Below are 17,106 nucleotides of genomic sequence, written 5' to 3'. Positions count from 1 at the left end.
GGCAAGTCTTGGCTATACCACCCATGTTGGCTTCAAACTTAGGATCCTCCTGAAAGCTAGGATTATAGGCAAATGACCACATACCCAAGTTTTTAAATTTTTAAATGTTGCTAGTGTATAACCAGAATTTAACTATGTATTATGTCTATGAAGTGATAGCCTGGCTCTGTACTTTGTACAGTGTTTTTCATGGCTGTCTTCGTACTTGTAAGTCTTGTCTTTCTTGGCGTTAGTTTCCTTACACTGTCCCTTTGTCTGAAATAAGATAATAAGCTATCCAGTGTCTTGCAATCATTTCACTTGGCACTTTCCTTTTCCCAAATCTCCAGGAATCCCTCCTGGATCACAGGCTGCAGCGAGTCATTTTCAGAGGACCCCAGTCGCCAATCAACCTTCCAATTTGACTGCAACACAAATGTCTTTTCCGGTACAAGGCATTCATACTGTGGCACAGACTGTTTCTAGAATTCCACCAAATCCTTCAGTTCATACCCACCAGCAACAAAATTCTCCAGTAACTGTCATTCAGAATAAAGCTCCAATTCCTTGTGAAGTCGTTAAGGCAACAGTAATCCAGAACTCTGTGCCCCAGACGGCAGTTCCTGTGAGTATCTCTGTTGGAGGAGCACCTGCACAGAGTTCTGTGGGTCAGAGCCATAGTGCAGGGCCACAGCCTGTTACGGTTGTAAATTCTCAGACATTGCTTCACCATCCCTCTGTGATGCCACAACCATCTCCACTACACACAGTGGTGCCAGGACAGATCCCTTCAGGCACTCCTGTCACAGTAATCCAGCAGACTGTACCACAGAGTCATATATTTGGACGAGTACAGAGCATACCAGCATGTACATCTACAGTTTCACAGGGTCAGCAATTAATCACCACGTCACCACAGCCTATGCACACTTCATCTCAGCAGACAACAGCTGGTAGCCAGCCACAAGACACTGTTATCATAGCACCCCCCCAGTACGTAACAACTTCTGCATCCAATATCGTCTCAGCGACTTCAGTACAGAATTTCCAGGTAGCTACAGGACAGGTGGTTACCATAGCTGGTGTTCCGAGCCCACAGCCCTCCAGGGTAGGATTCCAGAACATTGCGCCCAAGCCACTTCCTTCTCAGCAAGTTTCACCATCAGTGGTCCAGCAGCCTGTTCAGCAGCCACAGCAGCCTGCCCAGCAGAGTGTAGTGATTGTGAGCCAGCCAGCACAGCAAGGCCAGACGTACGCACCAGCCATTCACCAAATCGTTCTTGCTAACCCGGCAGCTCTCCCAGCCGCTCAGACAGTTCAGCTAACTGGACAACCAAACATAACTCCATCGTCATCACCATCACCTGTCCCGCCTACTAATAACCAGGTCCCTACTGCCATGTCATCTTCTTCCAGCCTTCAGTCACAGGGACCACCTCCTACTGTCAGTCAGATGCTATCTGTGAAGAGGCAGCAACAGCAGCAGCATTCACCAGCAGCGCCAGCACAGCAGGTCCAGGTCCAGGTTCAGCAGCCGCAGCAGGTCCAGGTGCAAGTTCAGCCTCAGCAAACAAGTGCTGGGGTCGGTCAGCCTGCTTCCAACGAGTCTAGTCTCATCAAGCAGCTGCTGCTGCCCAAGCGGGGTCCTTCAACCCCAGGGGGCAAGCTTATCCTCCCAGCCCCTCAGATTCCTCCCCCTAACAATGCAAGAGCTCCTAGCCCTCAGGTGGTCTATCAGGTGGCCAATAACCAAGCAGCTGGTTTTGGAGTGCAGGGGCAAACTCCGGCTCAGCAGCTATTGGTTGGGCAGCAAAATGTTCAGTTGGTCCAAAGTGCAATGCCACCCGCAGGGGGAGTGCAAACCGTGCCCATTTCGAACTTACAAATATTGCCGGGTCCGCTGATCTCAAACAGCCCAGCAACCATTTTCCAAGGGACTTCTGGCAACCAGGTAACTATAACAGTTGTGCCAAATACCAGTTTTGCAACTGCGACTGTGAGTCAGGGAAATGCGGCTCAGCTCATTGCGCCAGCCGGTCTTAGCATGAGCGGAGCGCAGGCAGGCGCTGGACTTCAGGTGCAGACGCTTCCAGCCGGACAATCAGCGTGTACCACTGCTCCCCTCCCGTTCAAAGGCGACAAGATCATTTGCCAAAAGGAGGAGGAGGCAAAGGAAGCAACAGGTCTACATGTTCATGAACGGAAGATTGAGGTCATGGAGAATCCTTCCTGTCGGCGAGGAGCCACAAACACCAGCAACGGGGATACAGGTGAGAGTGAACTCCAGGTGGGAAGTCTTTTAAATGGGAGAAAGTATAGTGACTCAAGTCTACCTCCTTCAAACTCAGGGAAACTTCAGAGTGAGACGAGCCAGTGCTCACTCATCAGCAATGGGCCATCGTTGGAACTAGGTGAGAATGGAGCGCCTGGAAAACAGAACTCAGAACCAGTAGACATGCAGGATGTCAAAGGTGATGGGAAAAAAGCCCTCGTCAATGGAATCTGTGATTTTGATAAAGGAGATGGTTCTCATTTAAGCAAAAACATTCCAAATCACAAAACTTCTAATCATGTAGGAAATGGTGAGATATCTCCAGTAGAGCCACAAGGGACTTCGGGTGCCACTCAGCAAGATACTGCCAAAGGTGACCAACTAGAAAGACTCTCTAATGGACCTGTGTTAACTCTGGGTGGATCACCGTCCACAAGCAGTATGCAAGAAACCCCGAGTGTGGCGACACCGCCCCTGAGTGGTACCGACCTGCCTAACGGACCTCTAGCTTCAAGTTTGAATTCAGATGTGCCTCAGCAACGCCCAAGTGTAGTTGTCTCACCACATTCTACAGCCCCTGTCATACAGGGGCATCAAGTCATAGCAGTTCCCCACTCAGGACCTCGAGTGACCCCTTCTGCTCTATCATCTGATGCTCGGTCTACAAACGGCACAGCCGAGTGCAAAACTGTGAAGAGGCCGGCAGAGGATAATGATAGGGACGCTGTCCCGGGAATCCCAAATAAAGTAGGGGTTAGAATTGTTACAATCAGCGACCCCAACAATGCTGGCTGCAGTGCAACCATGGTTGCAGTCCCAGCTGGAGCGGACCCAAGCACTGTAGCGAAAGTAGCAATAGAAAGCGCTGCGCAGCAAAAGCAGCAGCATCCACCGACCTACATGCAGAGTGTGGCCCCACAGGTAAGTCACTGACGTGGCATCTGTAAACATGAAGCCTAAATGAACTGTTTACTTCTGTCTCACCTTAAGCAGCTGTGTGTCAGGTCATGTGTGCTCAGGACTCTCCTGCTCTTTGTTTACGAGACTTGTTTCCGCTCTAGCATTCCAGGTAAGGGCTCTTTGAGTTCTGCATATGCAATTTTGCCTTCCAAAATGGATGTTGTGTATGTATCAAGCAGAAGTGCCCAGTCACTGTTTATTTCCACAGTTTGACATTTTCCTTTAAATGATATAATGATGAGTACAAAGTAGACATTCAGTAAGTTGGATTTTTAGATTTTTACTACATGTGAATTTAGCAGTTCATCTTGGTTGTCTGGTTGATTTCCCTCTTGGAGTCTGTTAGAAATCTAAATAAAATGATAGCGAACCAAACTACATTGGAGAAGAACTCTAATGTTATGGAGTTATTTCATTTCTCCTCATTCTGTGTGTTCCTGATTTTGCTTTTGGGTGGCATCCAGAGGAGAGCTCAGGGCTAGGGGGGGAGGAGCAGTGATGGTAGCTGGAGCTGGCACTAGGACTCAACGGAGCCTCACTGATCAGCCCTGGGCTGCAGGGGGCGACTCTGATGCTGAGGAACACAGCCAGGGTCACAGTCTAGGAGGTGCTGCCCAGACTAGAGCCTGCTGCAATCTGAAGCCAGCTCTTCATTTATGAGCTTGCTCTTCTACTGTAACCAGTTTCTCTGAACAATTCTAGAAATTTGTCTTTTATCTTACACTGTAATTATTTGAACTATTGTATATAAGATGTTAGTGTTAATAAATGATTTTTAGGGCACAAATACAAAAACTCTAAATGCATTAGTTATATGCAGGTGGCTTGGGCCTGCGTATACATTTTGTTGCCAGACTGAAAAATTATGTACTAACCTGACACTAATTTTCTTTGAGAACACAGCTCATTTAAAAACAAAACAAAACAAACCACCCTACATTCTGAGCTGAGAATATAACAGAGTGGTCGATTGGCTTGCTTTGCCTATATAAACCCCTGGTTCAATTCTCAATGTCCATCTTGTATCTCCAAAGTTGATACTTGGTTGCGAGGAAACAGGTAAAATATGCAGGAGGTATACGAAAATGAAAAACAAAACAAAAACAAACCTACAACTACAACTGGGTTCCTTTGTGTGGTGGTTACAGTGGTGCCTGCCACAGCTGGGCATCTGTAATGGAGCAGGTCTACTTAAGCTCCACAGAGGAGCCAAAGAGCCTACAGGGGCTAGGTACACGGGATAGACTTCACCAACAGAGTCAGGGCTGAGAGTAGCTCGCTAGAGTCAGCTTGCTTCCAGGGAGGCCCTCCCCCTTCCCAGGTTCTTTAGCTCCGTCCACAGTTCTGGTTGCGTTTAGAGACCTTGGTTTAATGCCGTTTTGTTCACTATTTGAGTGGTCGTCTGCACGGTCCAAGATAGCGTGTTTTTAATAGCACTTTTAATTTATTTTTTGATTATTTATACATGATGTTTAACAGCAAATGTAAAGAGAATTTTTAAACTTGTACCTGCTTCAGAGTTCTTTTATTTATAGCTGCTCTTTTAAAATCTGTAATATTTGCAAGTTCCAAATGCAGCTCATAGAGCATTATTTCCTGATGGCCTACCCTCTGCATTCTCCATGCGTTAATGTCTGTTAGAAGCAAAGCAAACAAGCCCACGTGAACCTATTATACATACATACATTTAATAAGAGTAAAAAGCTTGATAGAAGCTGAAACCCCTATCCAAGCTGCTTCAGACCAAACATTTACAGATTTTATATTTTTTCTTCTTTAATTTTGAAATATTTTAAGAATGTATGAGATATCCTGAGGAACCAAATAGAAACACAAAATACAGTTTTTATATATCTTATATATACACACATATGTCATACACACGCGTGTGCATGTCCTGTATGTGTGTGCGTATGTGTGTGTGTGCTTCAGCAGTCACTAGAGTCCAGTTGTCACAGCGTTCAGTTCCTGCCCACCCTGTTTCAATGTTAGTCTTACTCAAATGTTAATACTAACTAATATTTGAAAGGGATTTAAGAATGTCATATCAAAGTATTATCAATGGCATCAACAATTGTTAGCCATAATTTTCTCTTGAGCAAACAATAAAGGAAGCAAAATTATAGTTCAATAAAGTGAAGGGTATTGTTTCTAGAAAGAAAACTGCCATATTCATGGACATTTTTGTTAATTTTATTTTATGAAGCAAATTACAATGTTTTTGTTTTTTTTTTTTTACATTCTTTGTGTTGTATTAATTTTGCTACTTGGTTGTTCAAGCTAAGCTTTTCCCACATTGATTTTAAAAAGCATAATTTGAAAAAGTCCCGCCGGGTGGTAGTGGCGCACACCTTTAATCCCAGCACTTGGGAGGCAGAGGCAGGCGGATTTCTGAGTTCGAGGCCAGTCTGGTCTAAAGAGTGAGTTCCAGGACAGCCAGGGCTACACAGAGAAACCCTTTCTCGAAACCACCCCCCCCCCAAGCCCCTAGTTTGTCTCAGTCCTGAATGATAACATAATATTCCTCAAGAGCTGACCACGTAAGATATTTACTGAAGCTTCTCACATACGTGTCTGAGTGCTGGCTGCGGCTAGTCTTTCATGTTTACTGGAAATGAGAGGAAAACAGTTCTGCATTCTTGTGCAATAGCCCTTTTAGTGTTAATATTACTAGTATCTACTTTGTGAGTATGGGTGTTTTGCCTGCATGTATGTCTATGTACCGGGATCCTGCCTGATTCCCGTGGAAGCCATAAAAGGGCATTGGATCTCCTGGGACTGGAGTTAAAATGATTGTGAGCCTCCTTGTGGGTGCTCAAGATTGAACCCTGGTCTTCTGGAAGGACATCACTCCACCATCCCCTAAGACCTAATTCTTAAAACATTAATTTACTTAGTATTTAAATATATATATATTTCTGCAAAGCCAGAGCCAGCTACCTTCAGATACTAGTCATGTTTTGTGGTTTTGGATTCCTCTGTTCGTCCCTTCAAAACAAACATTTCATTTTACTACATTTCTTTTCACTTCTTTTACATGGCTGCATGAAACTCTCAACACCAGATCGTGCTTAACAGCGTGCCGTGGCTTCTGCCCCAGCCGGTTCACAGTCCGGGTTCCGCGGGTTTCTCTTTAGAGAGAGTGTGTTTTCATTAAGTTTGTTTGAATTAGGAACTTAAAATGTTCACATTGCATTAGTATGTTTTTTATTCATTCTTAATTCACAGCTTAGGTTATCAGTCATCCTTTCCATATCCCTTATTAATATTTGGGATTAAAATGTCACATGATGCATTGTTTCTCAGTTCTTGGTGACCTAGTAAGACTTTCAGAATCATCAAAAAGATAAAAATCTCGGCATTTGTGAAAGTCAAACACGCCTTTATACACACACTGGCCAGTCAGTAAAGCTCACAATTTAAATGGCAGTAGTGTCCACATCAGGAAAGCTAGGGTGCTCCCTTTAATTAACATGTTAGTATGAGGTAATTTCTTACTCTTGAGATTTATACTCGGCAAGGTTCTCTTCTCAGTTACTGAATTCACAATTTTCTATTCAGAGCTCTTGTTTTAAGGAAGTGATTTGACCATGTGTTGTAACCTGTTGAGAAACACATGTGTAGGTTCATCTTACCTCTGAACTCGAAACTTATGTTTTTCTTCTGGATTTCTCTATTATAATGGCAATAGTAACATGTATATTGGAATGAGATTCTAGGTGCCTCGTGTGTGGTTTCATTTCATCACACTGTATCTCGTGTACACACAAAAGGAAAAAACCAAGGCTCAAGGAAAGTAATGAGGCTGCCCAGGTCACACGGCCTGTTGAAGAAGGGCACCTTGACGATTAAGAGCTGGCAAGGTGGCTCAGAACATAAAACCGTTTCTGAAACCCATGGTGGTAAAAGAGAGCTGACTCCCCAAAGTTGTCCTCTGCCTTACACACACACACACACACACACACACACACACACACGCACGTGCACACGCACACACACACACACACACACGCACACATGCACGTGCACACACGCACACACATGCACGTGCACACAATTGATGAACTTTTGTTTAAAAGGCAGACTGAAGAGTTGTGTCCTGTCCTGATGTGTTGAGCTGGAAAGTCTCTTTTGGTGACACCTGCGTCACTCTAGCTCTCACTCTCACGTTTCAGAGGTGAGAACCCATCACAGAAGCAACTTCAGCTACATTCCAGAGTAGGCTCCCCCTGAGCTTAGAACACAACATTTCTGCTTGTTTTCTGTTTCTTTCTTGTCTTTAAGGGCAAGTTTTCCTGTATCCCATACTGGCCTCCAACTCATAGCTGAAGATGACTTTGAATTTCTGATCCGCTGCCTCTACTCTCAAGTGCTAGGGTTACAGGCATGTAAATCCCAATGGTAGAGTACTTGCTAACATGGGCAAGAGCCTGGGTTAGAGCCCCAGCCTTCCAGGGTAGCACACTACCACGCCTGGCTTCCTGTGTGAAATCAGCTCCAGGGCTGTGTACGCCAGGCAGGCACTTTGCCAACTAAGCCTCAGCCTCAGCCACGGGACTCACAGGACTTCTCACTTCTGTTTATGTTTATCTGTCTGCACCATTGTATAGTCCTGTATGGTTTTGGTTCGGCTTAGAAAAAGAACTGTGGTTTTACTCTTAGGGACCCAGCACTTTCAGTCCTTGCTGTCTGTGCTGACGTCACCAGTGAGTGGACAAACGCATTCTCTGTCTTACCAAACTGCTAAACAGCTCTTGACTTCCTTAAGAAATTTAACTTGTTTTCTTTTCAGGTATCTCAAGAAAATGGCTGACCTAAACATTTTAAAGATACTCTATTAAACATTTTAAAGATACTCTATTAGTGTTTTTTAAAGTAAAAGGCATATGATATAGGACATAACAGAAGTTATATTTAAAAGACTGTGTGGCTACTTTGTGCTAGCTTTACCATCACAGCTGTAACTGCCAGCCAGGCATGGCGGCATGTGCCTGTGATCGCAGCATCTGAGAGGTGCTGCCAGGAGGATCGCGTTCCAAGCTATCCTGGGCTACCTGGCAGTTCAAGGCCAGGCAGCTTGAGCAGCACAGCAAGGCCTTGCCTAGCATGGGGAAGGTTCTGGCTTGGATCCTTAAGACAAACTATAAACTGAATATCCTCCAAGATTCAGTCGGTAGACACTTTACTCTGGATTATTTTTACTATTTTGATATTCTCCTTACATGGCTGTGTCGTCATCACTAACTCTGACCTGAGGTTTGCTGTGATTCATGTTGTGTGGCTGATGAGATCTGAGGGGAAAGAATTATCCTAAGCAATAATTTGCAGCTGATCTGTTCTTGACAGGGCAAGTAAATAATAAGGCTTTGTTTTCATTTCAGACTATAATTGAGTTGCTTCTTACTAAAATTCTTAATTTGAATAATATAGTCTGTTGTCCATGTCTACCAGTTCCATGTCCATGGATTTATAACTTGAATCAAAAATAGCAGAAAACAGTTCTTTACTGACCATGAATTGGGCAGCGCGGTGCAGCAGCTCTTTGTGCTTCTGTCCGTTTGCGTTATTTGAACGGTGGTGTGTAATCGAGAAGTGACCTTGTATACAGGGAGACATGCACACTTAGACACAGGGATTTTGCCATCTATATAAATGCACACAGATCTTGATATCCATGGGAAGTTTGGAGCCAAGCCCACACAGATGTCAAGAGATAACACAATGAATAATATTGCTTCTGTGGCTACATATTTTAAAAGGAACATAGTTTGTAACTTTTTTATAAAAGTCATCTTTTTAAATGTAATCATTAACTTGAAATTACAAACTGTAAAGAAGTTTTATGTTAGAAATGTGTACCTGTCACTAATGTCCTTATAGAGTATAGAATGCTGTTTTCTGGTGTCATGTCACAACCTCTATTTGTGCTTTTCCACAGAACACTCCTATGCCACCTTCACCAGCTGTACAAGTGCAGGGCCAGCCTAGCAGTTCTCAGCCTTCTCCAGTCAGTGCATCCAGTCAGCATGCAGATCCAGTGAGAAAACCTGGGCAGAACTTCATGTGTCTGTGGCAGTCTTGTAAAAAGTAAATGGCGGGGTTTGTTGTTGTTGTTGTTGTTATACAAAAGCATACTTTGTTTTAGAGTGCTTTCATATTTAAATTTCTGTCGTATATAGTTTATAACATTTTGTTTTCTGAAACCAATAACTTTTAATGAAAAGTCTTTTACGTTGAGAGTTATACTTACGTGGAACAAGAGGCATGCTTCAGCTAAAAGGTCTGTATCAGTTGTCAGAAGGACTCCATTGCTTAATGCTAGTAAGGAATTTTGATCAATTAAGAACCTGGTTTTGGGCTGGCGAGATGGCTCAGTGGTTAAGAGCGCCGACTGCTCTTCCGAAGGTCCCGACTTCAAATCCCAGCAACCACATGGTGGCTCACAACCATCCATAACGAAATCTGATGCCCTCTTGTGGAGTGTCTGAAGACAGCTACAGCGTACTTACAGATAATAAATAAATAAATTAATTAATTTAAAAAAAAAAAAAAAAAAGAACCTGGTTTTAAGCCAGGCATACTGGCACAACTTAATCCCAGCACTCAGGAAACAGAAACATTTGATGCCAGCCTGGTCTACATAGCAAGTTCCAGGCCAACCACAGCTTCATAATGAAACCCTGTTTCTTAAAGGGAGATGGGGGGGGGGCATTATAGAGTGGAGTGTGCAGTCGTTCCTGCCTGTAATCCTAGCACTCAGGGATGAGGCAGTAGAATTGCCAAGGGATCGAGCCCAGCCTGTCTTAAAGAAAAGAAGAACCAAATTTGATTATGTATTTTCTAAGGTTAATATAGTGAGAGTTGTAAAATTTCTGGAGTTACTTTTTTTTAAAACTAGTAATTATTAAGTAATCACTAAAATTACTTAGAAGTAATATTTAGAAAATGAATTTTATCTTTAATTTTGAAAATTGTTCTTGAAGTCATGCCATTTCATAATTTAGTAAGTAATATAAATAACAAATAGAAATGAACTTACTGTGTGTGTGTGTGTGTGTGTGTGGTGTATGCATGATGTGTGTGTGTGGTGTATGCATGATGTGTGTGTGTGAACCAGGAACTTGCCATCTCAGTTAAACTGCCGGGGAGCTCCTCCAGATCCCCCTGTCTTGCAAGTGACACAGGCCTGCGTCTGCATTTATGTGGGTCAAGTCCATTTCCTTGTGTTGGTGCAGCAAGCACTTAGCACACTGAGCAATCTCCTAGCCCCAGGACTAACTAACTCACTTTATCCCATTTGTGATGCTGGGTGTGGAGCACAGGGCTTTGCATTCACTGAGCAGGTGCAGGGACTGCTTCTATAGATGTTGGATAAAATCAAATGTTTCTTTCCGTCAACAAGAGCTGAGCCAAAGCCCTTTGCCTTCAGTCAGTCACTGAGAACTCGAAGCCTTGGGCACTGATTTTAATAGAAAAGTAGTTTTCATTTCTTAGAGAACAGAGATTCCATTTTCATAGCTTAATATAATTATGTTAGCTCTTTTTATTTTATTAGAGGTAAATTGTTAATTTCATATACAGGGTTTTGGTATGATCATGCGTCTTCTTCATAGCCTGGGGATTGTTGAAGCATGCAAAGCCAGTGCTTATCACAGTTACATCTCGACACAGCAATGGCACGTGTATCTTGACCAGTGGCTTTGTTTTTTGTTTTGTTTGTTTGTTTGTTTGTTTTTGTTCTTTTCAATGAGAAAAATGAATAAAGTACAGATTCATCCGTGTTAGTCAGGGGTAAGTATTGTCCCCACTCTGTATGTCTGTAGCACATGTGTGGAACTTGATCATAACCTAAAAGCCCAGAGAAACTTTTTACATCGATTATTGCTTTTATTTATTGAAAGTGACCATTCTTTCTCTGTCTGTTTCTTTTGACTGAGATAGAGAAGGGACTTAGGGCCGTGCACATGCTAAAGAAGGGCTCTCTCTACCTCTGGGTTTCACCACCGGACCAATCCTCCCTCCTTCCCTATCTTTTCCTTTCCTTTCTTTTCCTTTTCTTTTTCCCCTCCCTCCCTCCCTTCCTTCCTTCCTTCCTTCCTTCCTCTCTTTCTTTCTCTCTTTTGTTATTGTAAATATTTTAGTTTGCATTGTACTTTAATTTGACATTTTGTTTACTAGTGTCTATTGATTTGTAAATTTTTGTTTTTCTGTTTTCTAGTGGTAAAGAATAGCTGACAGTAGGTAGTCTATTAAAGCTGTTTGTTGACTTTTTAAGAATGTAAGAGTGGGATTGGGGATTTAGCTCAGTGATAAGGACTGTTAGGCCTTGGGCTCAGTTCTTAATTTGGGGGGTTGGGGAATAAAAGAAGTTTAAAAGTAACTGCTTTCAATGAAGCTCTTGTCAGCCCCGACAGCAGAAGGCTCCAGAGGGTTCGATGAGCCTGCACATGCACCACTTCCCATCTAGTTAACGTGCTCCACGTTACATCATCTAAATGGATGGTGTTTGTTCTGCTTAAGGCACATTCAGAAATGCTTCGTAAAGTTTGTCATTTTTTCAGATTGCCTCTTTTTTTTTAACTTCTCATTAATAATAAGTTCAACTTGATTCTACAAATACTTATCAGCTGTTTTCTTAGTGTAGGGTTCATGTGGTAAGCAAAGGTCTTTCCAACCCTGGAGGCGATACATAGCCTAAGTCATAGTTTACGCAAATGCTATGAAAGGGTCATTCTACTGCAGCACAGTGGGCAGGGGCTGTGACCCAAGACTGTGAGGACGCTTTACAGTAGACTTTACATTCGACTGTGTATTTGAAGACTAGACTTTGCCTGTGTCAGAATGAATGACATGCAGTCCCAGGAACAGACAGCGAGGAGCTGGGGAGAGCAAGGGGAAAGGAGGAAAGGAAAGCGGCCACTTTTTCAGACTTTTTTCCTGTATTTGGAACCAGCCTTCTGTAGTTCACAGTTTATTGTGGTAAATGCCCAGTCTTTTCAGCCTGTGCACTCAAACCCGTATGGGACAGAAGTGACTGTGCATCTGATTTGTGTGGCAGTGCCTCTCTGTTGTAATGCCACATATTCTTGAATGTGGCATTGCAGCAGAGTGTGGTCAGCTTATCAGGGACAACATTCTTTTCAATCTTTTTAACACATGAGAGTTTTACCTCCATGTACGATGTGTCTCGCTCATGCGTGCCCAGTGTCCAAAGTAACCAGGGAAGGGCGTCGAATGATCTGGGGATTTATGAGCTACCACGTGGGTGCTGGGATTCAAAACCACGTCCTGGGAAACAGCAGGAAATGCTCTTAGCCACTGAGTAACAAACAAACACCAAAACTAGCTCGTCTCTGCTGCCAGCAGCTGCTCAGCCAGGGTGGAGCTTGATGCTTATCCCCCTTTCCCACGGTGAGGTTTGGTCCTGCTTGAGACTGCATGAGGCTCCTGTATGCTGTCAGTCACTATGGGTTCATATGCTCAGCTGCTCTGCTGTGTCTGGAGGACACCATTTTCCTGCAGCCATCCATCACCTCTGGCTCTTAGAGTCTTTCTGCCCCTCTTTTGTAATGATTCCTGAGCTGTAGGAGTAGAGGGTGTGATACAGCTGTCCCATTTAGGACCGATCATCCCAGTCTCTTGTTCTCTGCACTTTGGCCAGTTTGTGAGTCTCCCTGTAAATCCCCATCTATTGCACATACACGCTTCAGTGATGAGGGTTTAGAGACGCCCTAGTCTGTGGGTGTAATGGGAAGACATTGAGAAATCAGTTAAATAAATGTCCAATGGTAATAGTCTCTCCCCTAGGGCCAGTGGCCTGTCCAACCACGGGTTCTCAGCCAACAGTGATGCCAGTGGGACTTAAATTCAAGCAGAAAGGGGTCGGTTATTACTATGATACCCATGGCACTGTTGTTGCTCACTGAGACATTGCTTTCTCGTATGTCAGAAGGATAGGTAGAATCCCCTAGTGAAACTGGTTACCTTGTCCTGCTTGTCTTTGCCTTGCGGGTTAGTGACTCGCTTTCTTTAGTAATTAGAGGCCTATTCAGGTCAGATGTTTCAGGCATTGAACTCAGAACCTCAGGCGTGGCAGCAAGAGTGCTTACCCACTGAGCCATCTCGCTGACCCTTCTTCATAATATCATTTCATAGCTTGGGAATCTATCCTGTAATTTACTAATATTGATTGATTGGAAGATTATGCATAGCATACAGACAATTACCAACCATTACTATCTCTTTGTTTGCTTTGTTTCTCTGAGTGGAGTCCTGTCACTTCCTTGCCTGGTTCTGGCTCTGCCTCCCAGCTGCTGGGATTAAAGGATTCGCCACCAACCTGGATATTACTCATCTCTTAACCCTAGTTTGTTTTCAAAATTTTTGCCAGCATGACAAAATTATAGTTTCAGAAATACTGAATATAAAAATATGCCTTAGTTCATGCCTTGTAATATATTTCTGCATATTAAGGTATGTCGGGAGAAAATCAGCCTTTAGTTTAGACGTGTAGACCTAGGTGGGGATCTCTGGGTACTTAACTCTGGTACTTAACTCTGCAATTCTGAAAAATGATGTTTCAAAGCCCATTTTTAGTATAAAGTGGCATTGCGAATGTGCCTGGTGCCTATGTGTACTGAGCAATGTTCAGACAGGAGTTTTCAAGGACAGTGTGATGTTCACAGGGCCAGATCTTTCTGGGAAGCCAAGTGAGTGTCCATGCTAGGATTCCACTCAGATTCACTTAGATGCCTCCCACTGTGAATGTGCTCACAGCTTCCTGCACCTAAGGCTCAGGGCACACTGCAGAAGACGGGCCAAGAAGACCCGGGAGTTTGCTGTGAGAGTGCCTCTCTTCATAATGTCAGGAGCTACAAGTATAAAATCCCAAGCCTATCTGATCACGAGCTAAGCATGCTAGGCATGCCGAAGTGGTCAGGGAGAAGCCATTAAGCCTCCACCCTACACAGAGAACTATAGGCAACTGAGTACACTGGGGGGGGGGGCGGGGGGGGGAAGCATCTTCCCCAATGCCAAGTAGACAGGTGTGTGTGTGTGTGTGTGTGTGTGTGTGTGTGTGTGTGTGTGTGTACACATATATTTATATATATAAAATTTGTGTTGGAAGTCTCTTGATCTGAATTCCCTCAGCGATGGACCGTTACCTGGAAATGTAAACTGAAATCAACCCTTCCCTCACCAAATTGCCTTGGTCATGGTGTTTTATCACAGCAATCGATACCCGAACAAGTTGGTACCAGGACAGTGGGGTATTGCTGTGGCAGACCTGACCTGTATTGTCTTTGGAAAGATTGTTGAAAAACTTTGGAACTTTGGGCTAGAAAAGCCATTGAGTGTTGAGAGCGGTGCAGACGATGGAGGCCTGGCTCGTGAAGTTTCAGAGAGAAGTAGAGACTCTACCGGGCCTTTTGTGTGAAGATTCTATGGTCTGCTCAGCTAGAGCTGAAGAATCAGCTGTGATTATCAAGAGACCAGAATCGCTGCACTGCAGTAAAATCTTTGTTTTACTGGGACAGTGGATACTGGGCTGAGAAATGAGTGGTGATTAAGAAGAGACCAGCATCTTTAAGGTGAAATCTGTGAAGTGATGCCCGAGAGCACACAGAAGCTGTGTTCCAGAGGCAGCCACGGTTTTACCTCACACTGGCAGCTGGACTTGGTACTGTGGTAGAATCACCCACATGGTACTGGTTTGGAAGGCATGCAGGGGTCGGGGAGAGCAGCTGAGGCTTGGCTTTGGGAGAGGCCAGAAGAGGGCATTGGTGACGGTGCAGCCTCAGTGGCAGTTGAAGGCCCAGGGCTGAAGGGGTTGTGCGGAGAAGTTGAGCCTTGGCACCATGAAGAGAGCTTATAAGAGGCTATTGCTGAAAATGCAGCCCAGTTACAGCAGAAGACCCAACATTTTGGAGATGCCAGGACCATGAGATGATTACCAAGGTTAGCAGCAACAGCGAAGCGCAGCCTGCCTAGGCTTAGAAGACAGCTGTGTGTGCTGCAGAGGGCAGAGCCCTTGGAGGAGCCCAGAAAATCAGGAATGGATTCCAGACACTGGAAATTGAGTTATTTACATTGCTGGAGTTTGGTTTTTCTTTCATTTGACTGTCACTATGCTCTAATTCTTCCCTCTTAAAATAAGGACTTACTTAATTTTTATTTTCTTTTACAGGAACCCAGAGCTAAGAGATTTATTATTTTCTTTTTAAAGATTTGCTTATCTATTATATGTCTTCAGACACACCAAAAGAGGGCGTCAGATCTCATTACAGATGGTTGTGAGCCACCATGTGGTTGCTGGGATTTGAAATCAGGACCTCTGGAAGAGCAGTCAGTGCTCTTAACCACTGAGCCATCTCTCCAGCCCAAAGAGATTTATAACTTTTAAAAGAGTCTGGATTTTTTAAAGAGTCTGGCTGTGTTGGCAGGACTGAATTTTTAATGTTTTTGAATTTATAAAGATTATGGAACTTTTAAAGTTATTTATGTTTTTATGTGAGATCTTAGGAATGCGAAAGGAGAAGTGGTTTAACGGTGATCTGTTTGTGTGTCACATTAACAAGGAGTCATTGTTATTATAGACAAGCCTACAGAGCATTTTCTTAATTACTGATTGATAGGGGTGGACGTAGCCCACTGCAGGTGGTACAATCCCCTGGGCTGATGGTCCTGGGTTCTATAAGCAAGCACAGTGAACAAGGCATGAGGAGAAAGCCAGCATCCCTCCATGGCGTCTGCAACAGCTCCAGGGTGCTGCCCTGTGTGAGTTCCTGCTTTGATGTGATGGACTGCCACCTGGAAGTATAGGCTGAAATAAACTCTTTTCTCCAAGTTGCCTTGGCCATGGTGTTTTATCACAGCAATAGAAACCCTAAGACAATATCCACATACATGTAGGCATTTTAAAACTATTAATGAAAAAAGAGACCATGAATTTGAATTTGAAAGACAACAAGCAGGCGGGGAAGGGAAAGGCAAAATGATATCATTATATTACAATCTCAAAAAGAATGATGCTTTAAAAAAAATAGCATGCACACAGATTTACTCCTTAAATTCTGTGAACAGTATACAAATAAATTGGCACCTACATTGTAAACACCTCCCAGTGGTGCTTCTTAGATGTGGACCAACATTTCAGCCTACTGTAAGTCCTTTGTGGAAGGGATGCATTTTTAAAGCATACCTTAGTGTTTCTGAATATTTGCTTGCTTGAGACCGGGGCTTACTGCATACCCCTGACTGGCCGAGAACTCGCTCACTGTAACTGTATATACATACCACTTGCAGAGATCTGCCTTGAACTTTGTAATTTAAAAAAAATCAATTATGCACTAGTGTATATACTGTGTGTGGGTATACACACTATAGTACAAGTGCCTGCCAAGGCGAGAAGGCTTATCTTCTCCTAAGGCTGAAGGTAGACAGTTGTAAGCCATCTGTCATGGGTGATGGGAATTGAAACTCTTGTCTACAGTAGTGTGTCCTCTTAACCAGTGGTCCATCTCACCAGCTTCTGAATTAGAAATTTTAATAATGAAATTAGAATTGTACATCTCTCTAAAACTCTTCATCTGGATATAATATAACGTGGCTAATGTAATATAACCTATATAATATATAACCTATATATTATAACAGCCAGCTACTCAGTCTCATTTGATTATAGAATAATGCATAACTGTGATGTTTCTTTTGCTATAAAATAGTATGTAGGAGAAGTAGATGTCAAGGGCTGAGGTGGAAGTTACGGTGTTTTGCTGCAATAATTTGGTATAGGTTTTTATGTATGCTTGTAAATGGATTTTTACTTTAATGCATATGTGTGTGGGATTTTCCTGCAGAAGACATTACATGCCTCTTTCATGCAGATGAAGTGG

The 17,106-nt window shown here is 43.4% G+C and overlaps 1 protein-coding gene across 2 annotated transcripts in view; it reads left to right on the top strand.

Annotated features, from left to right (window-relative positions):
• Arid2 (AT-rich interaction domain 2) overlaps positions 1-17,106 on the top strand; it is a 124,372-nt gene that overhangs the window by 86,672 nt on the left and 20,594 nt on the right. The window contains exons 15-17 of one of the 2 annotated variants that reach the window (XM_021182946.3): positions 330-2,249; positions 2,328-3,172; positions 9,150-9,298. In XM_021182946.3, coding sequence (XP_021038605.1) covers positions 330-2,249; positions 2,328-3,172; positions 9,150-9,298 — 2,914 coding nt within the window. Of the gene's footprint in view, positions 1-329; positions 3,173-9,149; positions 9,299-17,106 lie in introns of both variants that reach the window. The other variant, XM_021182945.3, reaches the window with a different exon arrangement.

Source organism: Mus caroli, unplaced genomic scaffold (genome assembly GCF_978045245.1).
Source record: "Mus caroli unplaced genomic scaffold, Mus_caroli_1 scaffold_16, whole genome shotgun sequence".
NCBI lineage: Eukaryota > Metazoa > Chordata > Mammalia > Rodentia > Muridae > Mus > Mus caroli.
The sequence above is the reverse complement of the archived record's forward strand: the minus strand, read 5'-3'. Positions and strand labels throughout refer to the sequence as shown.